The sequence below is a fragment of the Notolepis coatsorum genome (genome assembly GCF_963971535.1).
Source record: "Notolepis coatsorum genome assembly, chromosome: 3".
Taxonomy (NCBI): Eukaryota; Metazoa; Chordata; class Actinopteri; order Aulopiformes; family Paralepididae; genus Notolepis; species Notolepis coatsorum.
In genome coordinates, this window is record NC_140167.1 from 61,991,062 (window position 1) to 62,015,236 (window position 24,175).

General features: G+C 42.9%; 1 protein-coding gene across 2 annotated transcripts in view; it reads right to left on the minus strand.

Moving 5' to 3' along the window:
- Positions 1 to 16,420: 16,420 nt before the first annotated feature.
- Positions 16,421 to 24,175, minus strand: part of nr2f6b (nuclear receptor subfamily 2, group F, member 6b) — a 33,691-nt gene continuing 25,936 nt past the window's right edge. For both annotated transcript variants that reach the window (XM_084310987.1, XM_084310988.1), the window contains one exon: positions 16,421 to 21,325. In XM_084310987.1, coding sequence (XP_084167113.1) covers positions 21,051 to 21,325 — 275 coding nt within the window. In that variant the 3' untranslated portion in view covers positions 16,421 to 21,050. The remainder of the gene's footprint in view (positions 21,326 to 24,175) is intronic.

The following is a 24,175-nucleotide window of genomic DNA, read 5'->3' on the forward strand; positions in this document are numbered from 1 at the left end:
GAGCCATCTTCTCTAGTCAGCCACCTGCTACAGCCACCCAGCACCAGAGCCCTCTTCTCTAGTCAGCCACCTGCTACAGCCACCCAGCACCAGAGCCATCTTCTCTAGTCAGCCACCTGCTACAGCCACCCAGCACCAGAGCCCTCTTCTCTAGTCAGCTACAGCCACCCAGCACCAGAGCCCTCTTCTCTAGTCAGCCACCTGCTACAGCCACCCAGTACTCGTGGCACGGTGGTGTAGTGGTTAGCACTGTCGCTTCACAGCAAGAAGGTCCAGGGTTCGATTCCCGCTTGGGGACCAGGTTTCCATGATGCCAGTTACCCAGGTGGGGTATCTCTCAGGCCTTTCTGTGTGGAGTTTGCATGTTCTCCCCGTGCTCGCAAGGGTTTCCCCCCCGATAAGATAAACCCAATGGAAAAACATGCACAACAATAGATCGCTAACGCTGTGGCGTCCTTGACGAAGACGGGCAGGAGCACTTGGATTGGTCCCCGGGGCGCGGCTCACATCGACGCCCTATCTGCTCCCGGCTGCCCATGGTGGGAAGGACGACGGGATGGGTCAAGTGCAGAGACTCAATCGCATTAGGCGACACAAGAAAATTGCATGTGTGTGTTCCTGTGTGTGTGTGCCGCCCATCGCATGTTTGTGTCGTTTGCATGCCAAATAAAGACTTCCTAAGTCCTGCATTTGACCCGCCCTGCATTTCTTTGCCACCAAAATCAACACCATCGACCTACAGCTGGTTTCATCTGGACCTATCTTAACACAAATTAATAAATGTTTAAGAAGTGAGTAACAAATCATTATTTAAAGGTTATCGTTTTACTCTTTCTCTCTCCTGCTCTCTCTCTCTCCCCCCTCTCTCTACCTCCCTTCTCAGCATCTACCCTGACATAACATCCTATGCTCAGCGCCAGGACTATAAGAAGGAGTTTGATGCCGACCTGAGACACTACAAACACCTCTGTGCTGAGATGGACGACATCAACGATCAGATGAACAAACTCAGCCGACAGCTGGACACGCTGGACGACACCTCCATCAAATACCAGGTCAGATAGATACACATTCGTACATGGTTTATTTCACTCAAATACCAGGTCAGATACTGTAGATTAGAGCTGTCACAATTCGTTGACCATGTTGACGCCATCGGCCATGAAATTTTGTCGATTTGCTTATTCATGATCGATGCATCTTATTGTTTTTACTTGTATGCCTTTTGCGGTGGAAATGACAGACGTTCAAAGTCATAACATGCAAACGTGTAATCTAACTAGTGCGCAATGAATCACGTTCAAAATATAAATAAGTTCTCTTAAACACTATTCGTGATTCTGCCTAGAGCCAGGACTCGACAGTGTACGTTTCGCATGCATTTGCTAACTTCCGTGTTTCACGTCAACTCCAGCTGGAAGGGAGGGGTTGAGCCCGATACCCCCCCCCCCCCCCACACACACAGAGAGACAATAAACCCAATCGCCGCGGATATAGCTACTGTATAGTGGAATAGACTTGTTCTCTATGATATTATTTATTGTTGGTTTTATTTATTTCTATTGCTTAGAAATAAATAAATGCATGGATAAACGGCTTGGTGAGGCAGGCTCAGTGAGCACACACACATGCCTGCCTGCCTCATGCATTTATTTATTTCTAAGCAATAGAAATAAATAAAACCAACAATAAATAATATCATAGAGAACAAGTCTATTCCACTATACAGTAGCTATATACGCTGCGGTTGGGTTTAGTTCTTATTTATTTATTTATTTTCTGACATGGTTCGTTGAGATTTCTCGGGTTATCTCGCCAGCGGTTGAGCGCCAAAACCCGAGATTTCTCGGGTTTTCATCGTTTTTTCTTTTATTCGATTTTTTTTATTCTATGCAGTGTCACGGACCTCTGTGTTACCATAGGAAATCATTCTGAGATCCCAAGAGTGCAATACCGGCCGCATCCTGCTAGGTGGCAGTATCCCCCATCCTTTGAAACGTTATTTCACACTGTGTGTCACATCTAATTTCGTCCGGGTGGAGAATTTAGACCAAGCCAAGTAAATCGCTTCATCCGATCACTTTGAAACGCATTCAGCACATTTGAGGCATATCTTGTGCCACTTCATGTCAGGGACTCGATCGACATTAATACTGGAAATCGCGATCAGACAATTGGAATATTCTTTTTGGAATAACCCTGATCAAAGGTAAGGACTATCTGACGTCAATTCCACCTTGATCCTACAATGATTTCATATCGATCTGGCCGATCAACGTATGTAGTATTCAAAACGAATGCCGCTACTGCCGATCAAAGCATCAAAAAATGACCCCCCCCCCCCCTTTCATGCATTCATGATGAAACATAATACCTATTATATACCTTTGATTTGGAAATAGTAGCGTGTCCAGGCGAGCAACGCAAATGCTTTTAGCAAAATTCACATATCGCTCCGTAACACAGTTACCAGGAATTAGCCAGGATCACTCTGAAACTATACAATATTCACCACGGTATAACACGCAAACGTATACATGAAAACATTTATTCTTTTTCACATGTTGAACGAGGGATAGTTACTGTCAAATGAGCCATAGTATTGTCTCCATAGCTATACTATAGAATATAGATATAGCCCTGCAAACACTGCGACGCACAGTGAAAATCCCTATCCTTTACAGCGGTGGCACAATGAGTAAAGGATGGCTAAAACGGCTGGCGCTGAAAGTGTTAAGGGGATGCAGACCAGAGAAAGACTTTCGTCTTGTTTACATCAGGGTCCCCCATTTCCAATTCATAATGAATTGTAAGTAAGGGTGCAATTAGCACCGTGCAATCCATTCTTTGTGGATCCCGCCCACAGTGTGTTATAGATGCCAAGCCAACCCGTCTTCCGCTATGTGCATTGCCAGTGAGCTGCCACTAGAGGCAGAGTGGCTAACCATGAGTACTGTAACTGACTGAATTACTGTAGTGTGTGCTTTGCATCTCAAAACTCAGTAGTACTACTGCAATATAGAGACAGGTTGGGGGATGACAACTACCACTGTAGCTGCATATCACAGTATTAATGCCCCGCCCCCCCCTCTCTATCTCAGGGTGTGGCAGAGGAATATAATCGATTGAAGGATGTAAAGCGGGTGAGTGAGACATTTCTATTAAATCATTCTTTCTTTATAAATGATATAACTCTCCTGCAGTCGCAGGGAATACTAACAGCATTACAGACTGTATTTCCAGCCTTGTTAAAAACTTAAAACATACAGATGTCCTTAGTAACAATAATCATATTCACACGGTGGCCATTTTGCTCTCATGCCATGCTCAGGTCAGGACTAAGGCGGGAACAGGGAGAAAATAAATCCCAACCTGAGCATGACACAAGAGCAGTACTGATAGATACGACTATATTGTATAATGGCTATATAATGGCTTGGCATTCTCTCTCTCTCTCTCTCTCTCTCTCTCTCTCTCTCTCTCTCTCTCTCTCTCTCTCTCTCTCTCTCTCTCTCTCTCTTTCTCTCTCTCTCCCTCGCTCCTTCTCTCTTTCCTTCTGTCCTCACTTCCTCCCTCCCCCTTTCTCTATTTCTTTATTTCCCTCCCTCCCTCCTGTCTTTCTTCATCTCTCCCTCGCTCCCTCTCTTTCCTTCTGTCCTCACTTCCTCCCTCCCCCTTTCTCTCTTTCTTTATTTCCCTCCCTCCGTCCTGTCTTTCTTCATCGCTCTCTCTCTCTCTCTCTCTCTCTCTCTCTCTCTCTCTCTCTCTCTCTCTCCCCAGACCTCAGATTACCAGTCCAAGAAACAGGAGTGTCGCAAGTTGAGACACAAACTGTTCCACATCAAACGCATCGTCAAGACCTACGATAAGAACCACTCCTAAACCCACTGCCCCCCCCCCCCCCCATAACCACTCCCCCAACACTGTGGTCTACACTGTAACCACACCCACCCAAATACATTCTCCTGGATGATAGGTAATGTGGCCCAAATGCTAAGACTTTACTGCACAATGCGACAAGGACCATGCAGAACGCTAAGACCAAAGTTGCCTGTCTGGCACACACACACATACACACACACACACACACACACACACACACACTGAAAACAGAAAACAGATGGACATAAAGATACACACACACACACACACACACACACACACACACACACACACACACACACACACACACACACACACACACACCACACACACACACACACACACACACACACACACACACACACACACACACACACACACAGAAAAGTTATTCCAGGCAACGGAGATGAATGACCATTGACCATTTATTATGCGTAACTTATGACTACTCATTCCATAAGTCCGGTGACAGCAGATGTGGGGGTAAATGCCGTACATGAACCCTTAATTCTCTCACGAAAGGCCCGGCCGACACTTAAACCTGTAACACAGCAACACTGCCATTTTACTTAAAACGTGTTTACTTACTGTAATGCACAGGCTCACTTGTATTGTATAGTGCCAGCTAGGTGGTTAAAGCTAGTTAAAACCTCTTAGCATTAGTTAAAGGGGCACTTCATCAAGAAAAACAATGCTGATATTTTACACATAATATCACACACATCCAAAAACTGTTTTGCACATATTAATTGAGTTTGACAAGTTATTGAAAGTAAAAAGTAAGATGTCATCGGGGACATTGTGTTGTGTTAATTATAGCTCAGTGAAATGATAAGGTAACAGTCACTATAAGATAAGGTGTTGCTATAATTTCGTGGTGCTGTAATTAACATGACACAAGGCTTCAATGTCCCCGATGACATCGATGGTGGCATTATTCAAACTCATTTACTCTCAGTGACTGTCAAACTAAATGAATGTGTGCTGTTTGGTTGTTGGACGTGTGAGATTATGTGTATAATAAATCTGCATTGCCCCTTTAATAGTGAGCACTGTGCTCCATCTTGCTTCGAAAGCCTCTCGGTTGTCGTGACTCATGGGGGTGTGGTTTGGAGAAAGGTGGTTTGAAGGTCGTGTGACCTCAGTGACTTCTGATAAGAGGGTGCTCCGTTAGGGTTCCGGTTTGCTCAGGAGACTGGAGACTTTTCCTTGTTTTATCTCTTCAGATAAGAGTCAGAGAGAGAGAGAGAGAGAGAGAGAGAGAGAGAGAGAGAGAGAGAGAGAGAGAGAGAGAGAGAGAGAGAGAGAGAGAGAGAGAGAGAGAAAGAGAGAGAGAGAGAGAGAGAGAGAGAGAGAGAAAGAGAGAGAGAGACAGACAGAGAGACAGACAGAGAGAGAGAGAGAGAAACAGGTTGCTGGGTTTAAACACTACAGGCTCTTTAAACCAGTGTTGTTTCAGTCACAAATGGAAGTTTTATTCTCTCAACTGTGTATTAATGCTCCTAACATTTATTTGATTGATTATTATGTATATGCTATACGTACAATGTATCAAGCTCTTTGTGTACATTCTGGTTCGTTCTACCGCCAAAACTAAGCTTTTTACTGATTGCTGTGGTTGCAAGTAAGCCAAAAAGGGGACAGGCTTGTGATATGGATTATATTGTTGTATATACTTTTGATGCAGTGTCTGTACGCGCTAGCTGTCCTGTCTGTAATGTTTAATGAAATGGAGGCTGATAAGTGGTCTGCTGTATGTAACACAGGAGGAACAAAAGCTGTATCTGTTGCTATATTCAGCTGCTACGGTGCTGATACTTGGGGAAGTATTGATTATGGCTGGGCAGTGGGAAGTATTGATTAGGGCTGGGCAGCGGGCGGTATAGGCCCATGAGCTGAAATCCATATCAGTGTGTTTTATCACATTTACCTTGGGAACATAAATGAAATGATGATTCAGTTTTTAAACACCAATGCACAAATACTGCATTGCCCATCGTGTTGGCCCTCTGTCGACGTGTTTAATGTTTGTCTGTCGACGTGTTTGTTTTTCATTGTGTGATTGGTTGTTAGTTACACATTCAGTCGAATTAAAGGAATGTGCCGACATTATGGGAAACACGCTTGCCATCTTCTCCAGAGTCCAGACAAGAAGATAGATGCCAATTTCCTCTCTGTGCGTTCAGTAGAAGCTATCCGGCTGCAAGCTAGCCTAGCTTAGCACAAATTAACGTTAGTGGATACGGACCACTAGCCTAGCTTAAAACACCAGGATAGCTGTTTTTGTCTAACAGCTAAGCTAATGGTCCATATCCACTTCCATTCATTTGTGCGGTAAGCGCATTTCCCATAACGTTGGCGCGTTCCTTTAATGGTTTATTGCCCAGTCATATATTTGATACATCTACAATAATCACAGCGGATAACAAAGTAGGTTATAAGGTGAAAACGTATCATGAGAAAGTGTCGGTCGTAAATTGTTTTGCCTGTGTGTTGTCACTCCTGTATTAGGTTGCCGTCAGTGGTAACTTTTTTTTGTACATACTATTAGATACCAATAGTGATTGTTTTGAGTTTAATATTCTCAGTGGTGGTCATTTACAACAATGCACTGATGCTATGCAAATGGAAAAGTAACAGGACAGGGTTTCTGAACAAATGTTTGTCTCATGTGCCTTTATAGCCACAGCATGGGAACGTTTTCTGTCTACGTCAGACCGAAGTAGCGGCCACGTATTGATTGCCATTGTATTTGGCCTGTATAAAAACTGTTGGCAGAACGCTTACATTGTTTGAAACAGTTGTTTTGTCAGTGCATCATGTTAAGTCAAGCAATTACTTTCCAACACTGGCCAGTGGTCACCATTGAGCGTTCACACCATTGTGAAAAGTTAGGTTTGATCTGTACTTTTCAGGCCTATTCCTCCAATCTGCTGCAGGATATTTCCTAATTTCCCTACCTGGACATTTAATGTCACGCTTATAAATCTCCAAGTGACCTGAAACTAAGAGGTAATGACTATTTCTGAGCAACGATGGTCTTCGTGTGATTTATATCCGTGTGTTTTGTCTTAAAGTTGTAGTTTATTAACAAGTTAATAAATCCCTGTTTATTCCCCAAGTTGTTTTCCTCCAAAAGGGGTGTGGCGATCAAAATAGAGGCTGGCCATCAAAATTCAGTGCCGTATTGACGGTCTGATCCATCTCGCTGTCTCTTTTCTCCCATCTGATTCATTCCGACGATGTGATTATCTGCTGATTTGACTGCTGATGTGTTGTACTTAGTCTTAATTATTAATCATTTCCTTATGCAGGGTGTTACTATCTACTGTAGCAGAAGTTAGAAAGCGATTTACACCTCTTTTGATTTGTTATGCATTTGTATTTTTACGAAGAGCTGATGAGTAGTGCCTCTATGAAGAACATTGTTGTTTTACAAACCATCATGTGAGTCGTTTATTTTTGTATGAATTTGTTTTCTTTGATGTCATTGTAAAAGACAACTTATTTTTTTTGTAACTGGACACTTTGAGAAGGTATGATGTCTAAAAAAGGTATTGATATTCACTGAGCAATAAACATCTCTAATTCTCTAAATATGTTCTGGATTCTGATTATTTAACTCATTCCCTGCCAACAACGATTATACTCGTTATTGGGCGCCATCCTTTGAACGCCAACAACGAGTATACTCATTATTTGATCGTTTTTCCTTAATATTCTATTCAATGTCACAGACCTGTATGTTGCCGTTAAAAGGCATACTGGGATCCCGAGGGTGCAGTACCGGCCAGATCCTGTCAGGTGGCAGTATCGAGAGTGCAGTAAACCCTGTTCCAGACCGGGTGTTACGTTTAAACAGCTCCCGGCGCAGTTTTTTAGTACAGGGAAGCCTAGAAATTCACTCGGTCGCATTGAAACGGGTCCGGCCCCCTCGATGCATGTGTTGTGCCATATTATGTTGTGGACCAGATGGACATCAGATGGACCAGATGGCGATCAAACAATTGGAATACCCCCGACCACAGGTAAGGACTATCTGACGTCAATTCCAGCTTGATCCTGCAAGGATTTCGTACTGATCCGGCGTGTGTGGTGTTTATAACGAATGTCGTTACTGGCAATCAAAGCATAAGAAATGACCCCCCCCCCCCGCCCCCCCCCCCTTTCATGCATTCATGATGAAACATAATACCTATTATATACAGTTGATTTGGAAATAGTAGCGTGTCCAGGGATGAAACGCCAATGCTTTTAGTATAATTCACGTAGGGCGCTTTAACTCAGTTTCCCAGGAATTAGCCCGGATCATTCCGAAACTATACTTACCGTACTTTTCGGACTATAAGCCGTGGCTTTTTCCCCCATTTTTCGACCCTGCGGCTTACAGTAGCGGCGCCAGAGAATTGGCCTCGCGGGAGCTTTGGAGGGGCTGGATTGTTTATAGCAGGGGCTAATGAATTTTAATGCAACAAACAAAATAATGGCTAATTTAATATACTGATATTGAAAAAAAAAAAAACGTTTTTCTCTGGTCTGCATCCCCTTAACAATTGTGTGTATTGCGCCGTACTGTATTGTACCCGTTCTGCAATCTGTTTTTCATTCATTCATTCATGAACAGCAGATCTGGGCCCCATTCCTCGTACGTGGTTCAACTAAGTCGATCAAGATGTCATTATCCAGCTTCAGTTAACCCGATGTTTGAAGTCGGGATTTTCCTGTTCCTCGAAGGTGGATTCAGTCTCGTTAACTCAAGCCAGACTTGCGACTCAGGCTAAATGCGCGCGGCCGCTTCAGGTGAAAAGCCAGCACGTATCGATGGCAGAGATCCTGATTCTCTAACGGCATTGATTGATTAATTGATTTGAAACTTTATTGACAGATTGCAATACGGCTCAATCGCCTCGCCGACAAGTTAAATGCGTTATCTATAGGCTAATTTTAAGTCCCTCATTACCTCAATCAATCAGATTATATTTCTTTAAACTTGCCTGCTGGATTGAATAATCAAATGAGATCTTGCGAGCGAAAATAATTAGTTAAACTGTTACACAGAATTACGATACGGCTCTCTTACCCATTGATTGATGTATAGTCGATCTTTAACTTATCTCTACTGTGGTCTAACGGGTTGTTCCTTTGACTTTCACGCAGACGACCGGGGTTCGAGACCCTAGTCTTTTCCTTCTTTTTGCAATATAGGAATAATTCAATTTGGTGCACGTTGAGAGCTATATAAAGAATGACATCCTCAATGCATGTAGATTTATAATATTTTAACTTAAAACCAGGCTACTTTGGCGTATAATCATTAATATTATATTCAAGAAAATTATATTGGAAACACAGGGTTTTGAACCCTGGTCGCTGGGTTGGCAGGCTTGAGCACTACCGCTGGGCCACTGTGCCAGATGGGATAAATTCATTGTTTATACATTAATGAATGAGAGACCCGTGTTTAGAATATTCCTTATTTTGAATGAAGTTTTATTTCTTTATCCTCATTCATTAATGTGACGTCAACGGCTCATTCAATTTCTCAAATCCGTCAAACAGCGCATCTCATCAGACATCTTAATCCCAGTTACAATTCAAATAACCACGTCATAATGTGTACATCGCACCGAGCGAGCGCCACGGTATATATAACGTGCATTATTTAGGACAAAGTGAATTTAGTATCAGCATTTTGGGTCTATTTTACATTTCAAAAGCCCCCTCTGGAAGAATGGAGCACAAAAACGTAATTCAGAATGGTATAATGCAGATCGTAGACTGTGGGAATAGTTTCAGGAAACGGGCTGTCACTTTTTTGCGGGGGCGTGGCGATGGTTCAGGCTAACTTGAACTTAAACTCTGCTTTCGACCAGGCTCAAACTTTTGGATCTGTTGTCATGGTGATTTGGAAAATCCACGTACGGGGAACCGGAAAGTCCGGCTAACTCAGTTATCCAGTTAAAGTTATCCGGCTAACTCAGTTATCCAGGTACGAGGAACGGGGCCCAGCTGTTGCAGTCAGATCACCGCGGCGGGTGACGGACAGATCAGAATGCATGCAAACACGACTCACCATACCTTGTTTGTTGTTAAGTCCTCCAAAATCCCTGCTAATGTTTGAAACATGTCACATATCCACTCGCCGCCCTCCAATTCCAGATTGGCGTTGAATGCAGCAGCTACTTTATCTGCCAACTTGCCTCGTTGTTGTTGTTGTTGTTGTCGCCACATATTATGCAGAGAGGACGTCGGCTCGGCACGCAAGAATCACCGACCTGTTGCGATAAACCCGTATTTTATGTATGGCTCCTGTTTATTAAAAGAAGCGTTATATTTCCCCGTTCTATCCAAAGATGTTTGTTTTGTTTTTTTAACTCGCACGCATCTCGAACGCGGAAGTGAAAGTGCGTTAGGGAAATAATATACATGCGGCCCGGTGGGACTATTCCATTGGTTCTCCCAGTCCACGTGACCATTTCTAGCATTTCAATTGGCTATAGTGACAGACATGCTTTTGATGACGTCCGGTAGATAGATACAGCTTCACAATAAAAGAGGTGGAGATACTCATCACGCAAACCCACGATAATGTTGCCGTGTCTCTCTGCCAAATTTCTCAGTTCTTCGCTTGATATAATTAATACAAATGTCCAATATAACGGAATTCGTAATGTATTTTATATATAAATAAAATAAAAAACATAACTGGGAGGGGGGGCTTGGAGGGGGCTAAGCCTTTTTCAGAGGGGGCTTAAAACCCTGCTAGCCCCTCCCCCCTGCCGCCCCTGGCGGCTTATATAACGGTGCGGCTTATATGTGACTCGACGTGACCAAACCCGAAAATGTAAAAATCTAAATATTGCTTTTTTGACTGCATTGAAATGTTATTTATCTGTTCCCTTATTTGCTAAACTTAATACAACTTGTAAATGAGTTAATTCTTGTTATTTGTCCGACAGTATTGTGTCCCAATGCTAATTACATATGGTAATTAAACATTAAAACACCTGCGGCTTATAGTCCAGTGCGGCTTATATATGTACACATCATTCAATTTAGCTGCTGCGGCTTATAGTCAGGTGCGGCTTATAGTGCGAAAAGTACGGTATATTCACCACGAGATAACGCGCGAACGTATGCATGAAAACATTTATTCTTTTTTGCATCTTGGACAGACGATAGTTACTGTCAAATGACCATAGTATTGTATCCATAGCTATAATATAGAATATAGACATAGCTCTACAAACAAGGTGACGCACTCCTATCTTTAAAGCGTGGCCTGGCTAGAACAGGATGAGGCTAGTCCCCGGCGGTCAATGAGTTAAAGGGTAAGGGAGTGACAAAGGAGTGTCACTGATCCATGACAAAACAGAGATAAAACAGGCAGAAGGTACGGTGGTGTAGTGATTAACACTGTCGCCTTGCAGCAAGAAGGTTCTGGGTTCGATTCCCGGGTTGCCAGGTACCCAGGTTGGGGTATCTCCTGGGCCTTTCTGTGTGGAGTTTGCATGTTCTCCCCATGCTCGCAAAGGTTTCCCCTCCGGAAAAATAGAGAAACCCATTGGAAAAACATGCAGAACACATTGCTAAGGCTGTCGTGTCCCTGACAAAGACGGACAGGAGGCGTCTATGCCAAATACAACGCAGTTCGGTTTCCGGGTTCCTCTGATTGGCCACGACGCCCACGTGACCACGCGCTAGCACGCCCCCTTATCCACGCCTGCCGCTACGCCGCGCCAAGCTCCTCTGTGTGTTGCAGCGCGCGGCAGAGCGGCAGAGGTCCCTGTGTGTTCTCAACTTCCTCAATTTATACGCATGGAAGTATTGACTACGCCGTAACGAATCATTAAAAAAATATACCGTTAACTGGAATATGTTGTTTCTTTACACATATGTTGGATTATGTAATTGGTTTGTCATGACAAACAAATAAAAAAATCACGATTTACCCGGTGGCTACAACAACACACAGTGACTACGTGGTCAGAGGAACCCGGAAACCGAACTGCATTGTATTTGGCATAGACGCGGACAGGAGCACTTGGATTGGTCCCCGGGGCGTGGCCCTTGGGGGGAAGGACGATGGGATGGGTTAAGTGCAGAGAGGCATTTCATCGGCGACCCAATGCATGTGTGTGTTTCTGTGTGTCACCCATCTTGCATGTGTGTGTTCATTTGCATGACAAATAAAGACTTCTTCTTCTTCTGTCTGTTGGTTTGTTAGAACCTAGCTGATGCAATCATGCGTTCGCAGAAACAACAGCTTTGCTACGGACGATAATGCATCCCTAAATTTCAAGAGTTCATCCTTTCCAAACATTGCTGTCCATCAAAACGGACAGATATCTGTAGACTCATCGTCGGCCCTGTCCAACAAATGGATGAAAATGTATTAAAAACATAGATGGACAGAGAGAATAGATCAGTGTGGCCACACCCTAAATCCAGAATTCTAACCCTTAGCCCTATTTCCTTTTTTTTATCCACTATTTCTCCCATTTTCTATATTTTCTCCCATCCCAATTTCGTATCATCCAATTCAACCCTCCCCTGTCACGAACGCTGTTTCTTGCCTCCCACAAGCCGGCTGCAATGTGGACTAAGTCATACATAGCACAAGTCCCCTCCGGTACTTGAGGTAACAGCAGTCGCATCTTTTCACCTGCGCAGCTCGATCTCTCAGTGGCGAGGAGTAACGCGTGGGAGGCTCACGCTGCCCCCGACACTTCCTGATTCCACTGCGCAGGCGCACCAACCGACCTGTAGGAGTCGCTGTCTACAACGCCCGATCCCCACCCATCAGTTTCCCACCCCCTAATACGGCCAATGTGTATTAGTACGGACGACCAGCTAAACTGAAAGCAAATGTGGAGCGCTGGGCTCGAACAGGCAAGCCCAGCGTCTCCAGATTTCGTGGCGAGCGCCTTGCCCACTACGCCACGTAGCCGCCCTCCTTAGCCCTATTTCCTATGTACCTGCAGCTCCGGCGAGTTAGCCACATGAAACAAGTGCAAGTCAGAGGGGCCGCGCTCCAGTCTCTACAAGACGTAAACGCTGAAACCTACTCCACAGTGCATCCAATAGGCTTGAATCTTTATTTCAGGACGTGTACAGACTGGAGTTTGGCCCTACTGACTTTACAATTGTTTCGTGGCTAACTAGCCAAAACTGCGGGTATCCAGTATGATGAAGAACACCATGGATTGTGCTGAGAAAGGACTCTACCGATCAATGACATCATTGGTAAGTAAAGAGACAGTGTTGCAGTGCTGTTTGTGGAAGTGGGGGAGCACCCCTCTGCCTTATAAAAGGCAGAAAGCAGTAACTTTCGTTACGCAGCAGAGTATCCCACTACGTGTGTATTTGTACCACTATATTTGTACCTCTCTACATGTGTATGAATTCCACTACATCTGTATCACTCACAAGTGTGTATGCACTGTACTAATACCACGATATCAGTACTGCCCTACAAAGCCAAACTATAGTAAGTGAAGTTACTGCTCTTTAGGGCTGTCAAAAAATTATTATTATTATATTATTATAATTCGAAACTGGCCCCTGTAAATGTCATAACCCAACCCCCTCCAATGTACAGTTAATGACCAATAACCCCCCCACCCACCTAACCACCTCCAATGTACAGTTCCCCCCCCCCCACCCAACCCCCCGTCCACCCCACCTACCATACCTCCTCCAATGTACAGTTTCTACGTCAAATGTATACTCTCTTTTTTAAACTCTTTTTGTATCACAAAACAATACTGTATTTGCAAATCTGGTATGTCATAAATGTATAGATGTGTAGCAGTACTGTCTATCTGTATGTCGTGTATGTCATTATATGTTATGATGAATTGAAAATGGGGGACCCTGATGTAAACAAGACGAAAGTCTTTCTCTGGTCTGCATCCCCTTAACAATTGTGTGTATTGAGCTGTACTGTACTGTACCCATTCTGCAATCTGTTAATAAAGTTTTAAATCAATCAAACCCTTTAATATGTTGTTGTTGACAGGAAAGGGTGATTGATTTATGCCAGTGTCGCATTCTGGTTTGCTGATAAGGTTACTGGCCCTTTAAGTGTTTTTTCCTAACTTTGGCCAGTTTGTCTCAGTCCAGCTGTTTGATGGTATGCTACAGTTACCTCTCTCCTTTTGGGGAAATTGTGAGTCAATGACAGATGTAAGTACAGACAGTATTTATGTTTCGTTTTTGCCTAATTCATTTACTGCAGCTTGAATTATGTTCATATTGATCCATTTCTGTGGATGTTGTTTCTCTGCTAGTGAGATGCTGTTAGCCATGCTGGTTAGCTTAGTTGTGTGTTAGCTGCTAGGCTATATAAATATAACTTGTTACTGTTAGTGCATTGAATGTATCTTTACATTTGGTTTACAATGTGTGCCTACTTGTATTGTTTTGCTGTATTGCATGAGTAATTTCCCTGCATACAGTCTATGTAATGTGAAACGGTAGGTTATATTAATAATAACTCAGGTTATCTGATTGTTTTAGTTACTAGTTACTAGTATTATATTATTAATGAATATTATTGTAGACCACATGTTTATGACATTATGTTTATATGTCATTACTGTTTACTAATGTATATTGTATTGTATTTATTTGTAGAAAACCAGACATTAATATTCCCCAATACAAATCCTTAACTGAAGCACGCCCCTGTGATTCTTTAATCAGAGTCACAACTCTATAGGGAGGTGTAGTCTGACGTCATTTTGGACCGCCTGCTAGGTCCACCCGTATAGGGATTTATCATTGGGAAAATGGATTATCGGCTATTGTAACAATTCTGCCTCATGAACTTTGAAAAGCTTTCCATTTTTGCACAAAACGAGTTCCCTTCTATCATTCTAGCATTTTTGGTTGAAATAAAATTCGGCGATTTAATTTTTTTACGATTAATTGCGAATATTTTCATGTTGAGCTATAGATTGTGGATGAATACACACAGAAAGGTACACCGTCACCATGCAAATGTTCATGCTTTATTTGTTTTAAACAAGACGATTTAGAAATATGCAATGGGGAAATACGTTGCAAATTAAATTTGCGAGGTGGACCGGCCGGAAACAGCAATGACGTAACCACTACACCTCCCTATAGTGTCCGCCAGCTCTATCAAACGCACCTGTGGAGGCCCTAGACCTACATTTCAGTAATCATACAAAAACACAATATTTTGTTAAGGGGCTGGCTAGCTAATAAACATTTTTACAAAGATTAATACAAATATAGAGCTTTACATAGAGAGTACTGACAATAGTCAATACTAGTGGCTGCAGTGGGGGGGGTTCCCAAATCAAATTCAGCTTAGGGCCCCATAAAGGCTTGGGCCGGGTCTGGCGGTGTCCTTAGTGCAGTAGGGGAAAGGGTTTCTCTCAGATTTATCAAGAAATTATGTACCTGCATTCTGTCTCCAGTAGGGGGAGTAAGAGTACTGAGAGACTGAGATGGAACCTCTTTTGTCCATTTTGACAGAGAGTACCAGTAGAATTCAAAGAGCTACAGTAGCTCTGGGCTAAATTCCAAACCGGGCGGCCAGTAAAGGCTTGTGAAGTTCACAGGGAAGATTAGAAGTTTTCACCAAGCCTCTACAGCGCTCTCAGGTTAAGTGTTTGTTCGTAAATTCGACCTAATGCATTAACTCTGACATTTGTTTTTCCAGTGCCAAGTACTACAGTAAATGTTTTCCTCAAAGTTTAACCAAACAAGATGTAGGTCAAAGGAGTTCATACTTATCTGTCTCTTATTGTGTTCCCATTGAGTTCAATATGGTAGAGTGACGCTCTTACTGCCCCCTGTTGGTGGAGTTATTTATTTACAGCCCAAAACAGTAAAGAGGTGGCATATAGACCACTGCACTTCCGCGTTACATTGAGCTCATGGGAGAGAGAGTGGGGGGAGAAAATGAATGAATGTGGATGAGAGCCTCCTTAAGTGGTTGTTGCTACGGCTGTAGGGGTGCTGGAGACATGATCCAATATATTTGTAAGTATACGCCCGAGTCTCCTGAACACGGCACGACCAATCCCAAGTCGATCAGCACTTTCTCGGCCGAGCTATAGTTGCTTTTTCGCACCTACTCCCGAACTACGCATGCGCAGATTGATGAACCTAGACTCCGTGGGCAATATGCGCATCTGTAGTTCGGGAGTAGGTGCGAAAAGCGATTATAGCTCAGCAGAGAAAGTGCTGATCGACTTGGGATTGGTCTCTCCGTGTTCAGGAGACTCAGGCGTATACAAATCTCTTGGATCATGTCTCCAGCACCCCCACAGCCGTAGCAACAACCACTTAATGTCGAGGCTCTCATCTACATTCATTAATTTTCTCCCCCCGCTCTCCCTCCCATGATTTCAGAATCCCGGAAGTGTTGCGGTGGTCTACCTAACTGAAGAAATGCAATGGAGAAACAATTCCATTGAAAATTGTCTATAGCACAGGGTAGATATGAAAACAGCCAGAGAGCACTACACATTCTGAGACAAATTTGGAACAACCACAAAAAGAGTGTGTATATTTTTTTATTTCTAGCAATGCAAAAATAACCATGGTCAGCAATATGAAATTTCTTTACAGTTTGGTTTGACATGGTAATAGAAACACAATTTCCTTTTTTTTTTTTTTTTTACGTAACACTACACAATAAAATCACTATAGTATAAATCCAGGAAACAGTCTTTGATTTGAGAACACGTTGATACATTTGTTATTTTTAATCAGCAATCGTGATCATTGGTTTTTCATCATAGGATACCATGAATGGGGGAATACAAAAATGCGTACCAAAACATTTTCAACTCCAGACAATCTTGCTTCTTTCAAGTAAGTACATTGGCAGGACATGCAATTTTCACACAGAATCGCAGTCCATGGCAAAAAGAGTTTGAACAAACATAATTAACCCTTCTCCCCTTCTCCATAGTACCAGAGCACAGCGTAACCTTTATACCTTAAAGGGTTGAGTACCTTGTGTAACTGTAGTAATCGCAGTGGTGAGAAAATAGTCCCGATCCATTAAGCTATCCCTTATCGGGTAGGTTTACATATTTCTAATGGGTACCGCAGAGGAGAAGCAGAAATGATTAAATGTTTACTAACCATACCTTCAATATAGGCTCAGGAAAAATAGTCTGTGGGTTAGCATACGAGGGCAAAATAGTTGCTGTATTCTAGAGCTGTCCTCTAGGGCTGTCCTCTAGGGCTGTCCTCTAGAGCTGTCCTCTAGAGCTGTCCTCTAGGGCTGTCCTCTAGGGCTGTCCTCTAGAGCTGTCCTCTAGAGCTGTCCTCTAGGGCTGTCCTCTAGAGCTGTCCTCTAGAGCTGTCCTCTAGAGCTGTCCTCTAGAGCTGTCCTCTAGGGCTGTCCTCTAGAGCTGTCCTCTAGAGCTGTCCTCTAGGGCTGTCCTCTAGGGCTGTCCTCTAGAGCTGTCCTCTAGGGCTGTCCTCTAGGGCTGTCCTCTAGAGCTGTCCTCTAGAGCTGTCCTCTAGGGCTGTCCTCTAGGGCTGTCCTCTAGGGCTGTCCTTGACCTACCGATTAATCAATTAATTAACTAAGAGGGGGGCAGCCGCATGCTGCATATGAAACAAATGTTTGGAAACAACAAAACAAAACATGATGATCGGGTACTTGATTTAGCTTATTACTGTTGACTTGTGAGAACATTATAACTCCATTTTCCTCCTTAAATTGAAAACTTTACATGGATCTTTATGTGCTGAAAACCTTTCATGACACTGTAGGACCCATGAAACCCATACATAACATATTCTATCGTAGTAATAATAATAATACAACATGGGCATCAGTTGGAAAATTATTAGTTTCTTAATTTTTAAAAATATGTTTTTTTTTTATATAAGAGGGTTTCAGGTGACAGCAGCTCTATCTTGTACGTGGCTTGTCTCTTTTAGAGTCAAATCAAGCCCATCTCATGCAGCTACTTCAAATTTCTAAAGATTTTCATGTTGTTCTGCTTAGGTATTGTATGTTGGCCAGAAGGATTTGGTTGCTAGGGGAACAGCGTGCGCCCCAGTTCCTTCAGCTATTGATATCAGCAAACACTGCAACAGGAGATGCATCAGGCCCATTTAGAGCGTTAATGTTGTCAGGTTTGAAAAGCTCTATAACATATTGCTACTGAGTGTAGTGGTGGGGGGGGGGGGGGGTCACAGGCACATAATCATAAAGCTTCTCAAAGTAGGAGTGCCTGATCTGGGACCGAGAACACTTGTCTAATGACCTTATTCTCGAACAGATTGAAGCTGTCCCCGGATCAGTGCGACAACGTTGAAAGGCTTTGTGAACATGAACTATTGTATTGTACATTCATATCCACTTCCTCCTCTCGCTGCCTGGTGATTGATATCTATCTGGATGTACCATATCTAGCGCAGTGCATCTCAAACTCGTCATTCTTGGGCTCTTTGTCAAACGAGGACCAGCAAGCGCTAATATTCTCTCATTCAGTGCTTCCACTAAAGCTAATGCTAGAGAAATGGCTCTCTCTGAATAACTACAGTCACAGGACAGCTCAGCAACATTCTGCCACTCCCTGGTCCACTACTAGTTTGTCAAGATAGCACGTTCATTTTATTATAGAAAAAACAACGTGCTAAAAGGATTATTAGCGCCAATTAATTGTGTTCTACGATGCCCCTTGACACCATACGTCACTGTGCATAGCACAATTTGGACATGAATACAACCATCCACAGTAGCTTTGTAAACACGATGGAAGCAGATGACAAAGTGTTGATTGGCCCAGTGAATAGAAAATCTACATAAAAGAAAAAGAATAACACCCAGATGCAACTGTTGACAGGAGCGCCGTTCTATGCCGTTTGTGCAGTAAGGGATCTTCGTGTCATCAGACTTCAAGCCTGAAATATCACCTCAACGCGAAGCACTTAGCAGCGAGCTGGAGGTCAGAGGTCAGACCAAGCGGAGCCCCCGGCCTCGTTATGATGCCTCGGACAGGCGCTCAGACGGCAGTAAATCTACCTGTGGCAGATTAACCGGCAGCGGGTTAATTGAGGCTTGTACAGGTTGCGTCCTCTGACACAACTCATCAGCCGCCATCAAGAAATACAACTATGTCCAGAATCCACCAGCTTCACGACAGCGAACACAGAGCGGAAGAGCGGAAGCTCAATACGTCGTCCTGACTGGGGATCGCTGGACCGCGGCAGGCAACCACAGTTACCTCGGTGTGAGTGGGAATACTGGAATATTTTTTAAATGCTTCTCGTGGCAAATATTGATAAATGCAATTAATTTTGATTAATTAATCACAAAGCATGTAATTAATTAGATGACTCTTTTTTAATTGCTTGACAGCCCTAGTTAATAGCGACACAACTTTAACCCAGGTTGTGTAATAAAAAAAATTCAACAAGACCTATTATGTTTATAAAGGGACTGAACATCCTGTGTTATTTAAACACATCTTCTTAAAGCTACAGTGTGAAACCTTTGAGAGTAAGTAGTTATCCGTGTTCGTCCTCACTGTCAATCGCTTTATATTTTGGACATTCCATCCTCTGAAGGTGAGTTTCTTATTCTTATCTGGAACATCTACTCCAGAAACATTTCTTGGGCTTTTCCACCATTTTCACTCCGTTGCTACCGTTGTTCTTCTTGTTGTTCTTCTCTTCCACTCTGGGCTTCTGGCAAACTAACCAACCATTGCTGATTGATGTAAAACACATCACTACCGGTGCGCCAGCGCGGGAATGTCTACACAGACACTAATCCAGTATACTGAGAAATACAGAGAGAGTCCCCTGGCGGTGGTGGGCTTCATCAGCACTGTGTGAACTCGTTTGGCAAGGGGCTTAGACGTAACGGAAGTACATTTATGTAAAAGTTCCACACTGCAGCTTTAAAGATAGCATACTGGCTCTAATCAGGCCTAACAAATTAGCCAGATACTTGAGCCAGATACTGCGGCCTATACCACAGGCATCTCCAGATCTGTCAACATATACAGTATGATATTTAGTCTGACGTTACATTTGGTAACAACGTTATGGGATGTCACACTGGCAATGGATACATTCTAGAGCAGACAATATGGGTATGAGCTGAAAATCCCCCCCACTTGTGGCAAGAAAAGGCTCTCAGGAGATTTCATTGTAAAGATACTTTGCAGTATAAAGCAGCATTGCTACAGTATGGCACCACAATCATTGGTGTAGCGGTAGATGAGGAGATGGGTTCTTACCGTGACCCCGGCAACCTAAACAATTCAATGGCAATTTGGGTTAATCAGCAGAGAGTAAGAGGTCATCTGCGTATCTGTGTACACGGCAACTACGCTATTGATCACAATCACTAAAAAGACAGAGCGGAGAGGATGCACAGAGCCTGGGCTCAGAGTCACATTAGGGGTTGATGTAGGAGGAGGTAGTACAGGCACCATGGCCTCGCTTCGTTACAAGTCTGTGTTTCAAAGCCCCGGAATTCCGCTCAGAAGGAGACAAACGAGGGATCAGACAAGGCAGAGTAGAGGACAGACAAGGAACTGAGAAGTGCTGGCATACATACTGTACATAAGGGTATACAAAGTGTCTTGTTGTCACCCTTTTTATATAACATCCATTAATTTCCATTTGCTGTGGGAAGGATTTAGCCGATATCCCACGTGTCTGAGGGATCGCTTTAAACCTGGACCTCCTTTAGAATCTTGTTGAGATGAAGAAGAATCCTCTTTGGAAACGTAAATCCTTCCCCTTTTTGATCTACTTACATTCTGTACATACACAGCTGACACACCTATGTAGGCCTGTAGTGTTTTATGTGTTGTTTTTGGGATGGTGTGTCCTTTGTGTTTCATTGTATTTTTAATACACATGACACTAATGTTGGACTTGAACTTGAATATAATCTGTAAACTACATATAGATTTTTTCCATGAATTAAATCGTGATAAATTTAATAAAATTAATAAAATTAAAATCAGGCCTTCTCTTCAGATACCCGTGTTTAATAAAACCCCCCTTGTATAACGAATCACCCCTTGTTTATATTGCCAAAAATGTTATATCCTTAAACCTGCACGCACGAAAAAAAGAAAAAGAAAAACAAACATCCTGTCTGTCTGATCCCCGTACGTCTCACTCCAGAGCCCCGGTGGGGCTCACTGTCCCGGGGCGTAGGGCCAGCTGATGGAGCTCCCAGACAGCTGCATGTCTCGGATCAATGTTTCAATGGGCGTCTTGCCCACCAGACGCATGAAGAAGAGCTGGGAGATGAGGTTGGCCGGCACGGCGCGCAGGGCGGGGAGGCGGAGCAGTAAGCGGCCGAAGCGCTGTGGCTGGTTGGGGTACTGCATCCTCTCGTACTCGGTCAGCGCCACCTGGGCCTTCTCCTGCAGGGACTCCACATGGGTCGGGTCGGTCAGTCCACACGCGTCTGTGAGGAAGAACAAACAAGGTGAGGGGGGTTGTAGAAGTGACTCAGACAGGGGTTTTACATGCTGTAGGAGGACAGCAGTTCTCAGTAGGGGGAACCCCATCGATTTGGCCGCCGATCGTTATATCGGCAGATATTTAGTGAGATCGGTAATGCTTTTCTACATGCCGATTGCGAAAACCAATTGATGACACAAAAAAAACTTGAGCCAGTTCTAGGGCTGTACAGAATGTAATTTTTTAATATTCAAAGCTTTTTTTTTTTTTTATCCACTTTTTCTCCCATTTTTCTATATTTTCTCCCATCCCAATTTCATATCATCCAATTCAACCCTCCCCTGTCACGAACGCTGTTTCTTGCCTCCCACAAGCCGGCTGCAATGTGGACTAAGTCATACATAGCACAAGTCCCCTCCGGTACTTGAGGTAACAGCAGTCGCATCTTTTCACCTGCGCAGCTCGATCTCTCAGTGGCGAGGAGTAACGCGTGGGAGGCTCACGCTGCCCCCGACACTTCCTGATTCTACTGCGCAGGCGCACCAACCGACCTGTAGGAGTCGCTGTTCACAACGCCTGATCCCCACCCATCAGTTTACCACCCCCTAATATGGCCTATGTGTATTAGTACGACGACCAGCTAAACTGAAAGCAAATGTGGAGCGCTGGGCTCGAACAGGCAAGCCCAGCGTCTCCAGATTTCATGGCGAGCGCCTTGCCCACTACGACACGTAGCCACCCAATATTCAAAGCTTCTATTGAAGTATTCGAACGAAGCTTTGAATGTCTGGTCGTTATTTTATGACATAATTTTTATAATTTTTGTATCCTCAAACTAAATCCTCAATTTGAATAAAGTGATTAATCTGATTAAATTAGGATTTTCTTTTTAATTAAATCAACTTTCTTTAATGAATATAACTCATCAGTTTCGTCAACATAAATAATCCGATAAGGGCACGGTTGGTACGAAAGTGATGGTGACATCTTGATTAGATGGAGCACCGAGTGCCAAGCGGATGCAGATAGGCTACATCATTTATGATAAATGTGATGTGATCAATTATTTAAATTTGTATGACGAGTCATATACTATAATAGTATAATACTATAATATTAGTGTAGCCTAATCTTTATCTGCAACTGTGAAGAAAAAACCCATTGGTTTAAACAATTAATAATAATAATAATAATAATAATAATAATAATAATAATAATAATAATAATAATAATAATAATAATAATAATAATAATAATAATAATAATAAAAATATAAATTCTAATGTTGATTTAGAATTTGAATGTCAACATTATGATCGAAGCATTTGGTACAGCCCTAGCCAGTTCTCAGCGGAGTTGGGTGTCGTCGTCGCATGCTAACTAACCTAAAACATGTTGCTGGTGTGGAACTATTACAAAGTGTCTGAGACAGACGTAACAAATGACACCTGCAATGTAGACTGACCTATAATACTGCTATACCAGCTGCAGCTGCTATAACAAAACTAAAAAAGATCTGTATTCGCCAGTGTATCAGATGATATGGCTCATAGATTACATTAGATTAGATTAAAATATTGTCATTATACAGCAGTAGAATACAATGAAAAGAAATTTGGCATCCGACCAGAGTGCAAATGTAACAGTAAAGTGCAATAGTAATATACAATGTACAGCTGATTAAACTGTGTATAAAATATATAAATTGGTACTACTGAGTGTAGTGCTAATCGGCTGTATGTACAGAGTTGTAATACCAATATGTACAGTGATACAGGTATAAAGACAGTATGGTTATAGTCATACTGGCCAGCAGCGTACTAGGTAAGTAAGGGTAAGGGAGTAGGTAAGGGATATTGATATAGTATCTACAGATATGTAGATAGATGATCGGCAATCGGTATCGTGGCAAAAAAATAAATCACGTCCAAGATCCCCAAATTGATAATAATAATATATTCAATTGATATAGCGCCTTTATAGTGCTCAAAGACTTTACAATGTAAGCAACAAAAGACAGAACAAAACAAAACAAAAAACAGTTAAAGTAAGAGTGACAAGGTGGGTTTTGAGGGTTGTTTCTAAGGACAGTAGGTGTTGGCAGTCAGAGGGAGGCTGCAGCAAAAGACCTGTCGCCCCAAGCAGCCTGATCTGGATGGGAGTCAGTAGGTTTGCGTCAGCAGATACACATCAGGCTGCAGACCCCCATGTGATCAGATATTGCCTCAGGGAGCCCCACGTCATGAGGCACTTTACATATACAGTAGGTGTTCACCAAATGGCCAGGGGTGTAAAGTACTTGATTAATTGTACTTTGTTACAATACTTAAGTACTGTTTTTGGGGATTTGTACTTTACTCAAGTGTTATTAGGTTTGTATACTTGTACTTGTACTCAATTACATTTCAGAGAAAAAATTATGCAATATGCCCAAATCGTTCTGGTTGATCGCCTGAAACCCCAAATACTTCCAAATCAAAGGTATATACCATATACATATGTGTCTTCACAAAATCATCTTACCCCGAAAATGCCATCGTTACAAAAAGCACAATTTAGGTTCGGTAAAATAGACATAGAATGTACCTTACCTTAGCCAGAAGGTACTCCAAAAAGAATAATCCCAGTGATCCCATCGTCGATCGCGATTACTCGTTTATATGTGTATACTCGTGTATACGGGAAACTATAGGTTTAGAGGCGAGAAAATCTCAGAGCGATTGCTCTGCAAGAACTCCTCCCCCTCAGAGCGAGTCAGGACGCGTGTATGCCTTCTACAACAGAACTTCGTTTCCGCGTTCGAGTTTTGTGCTCTGATTGGCCAGGTCATGTGACATGTGCGCCAATCGTGGGA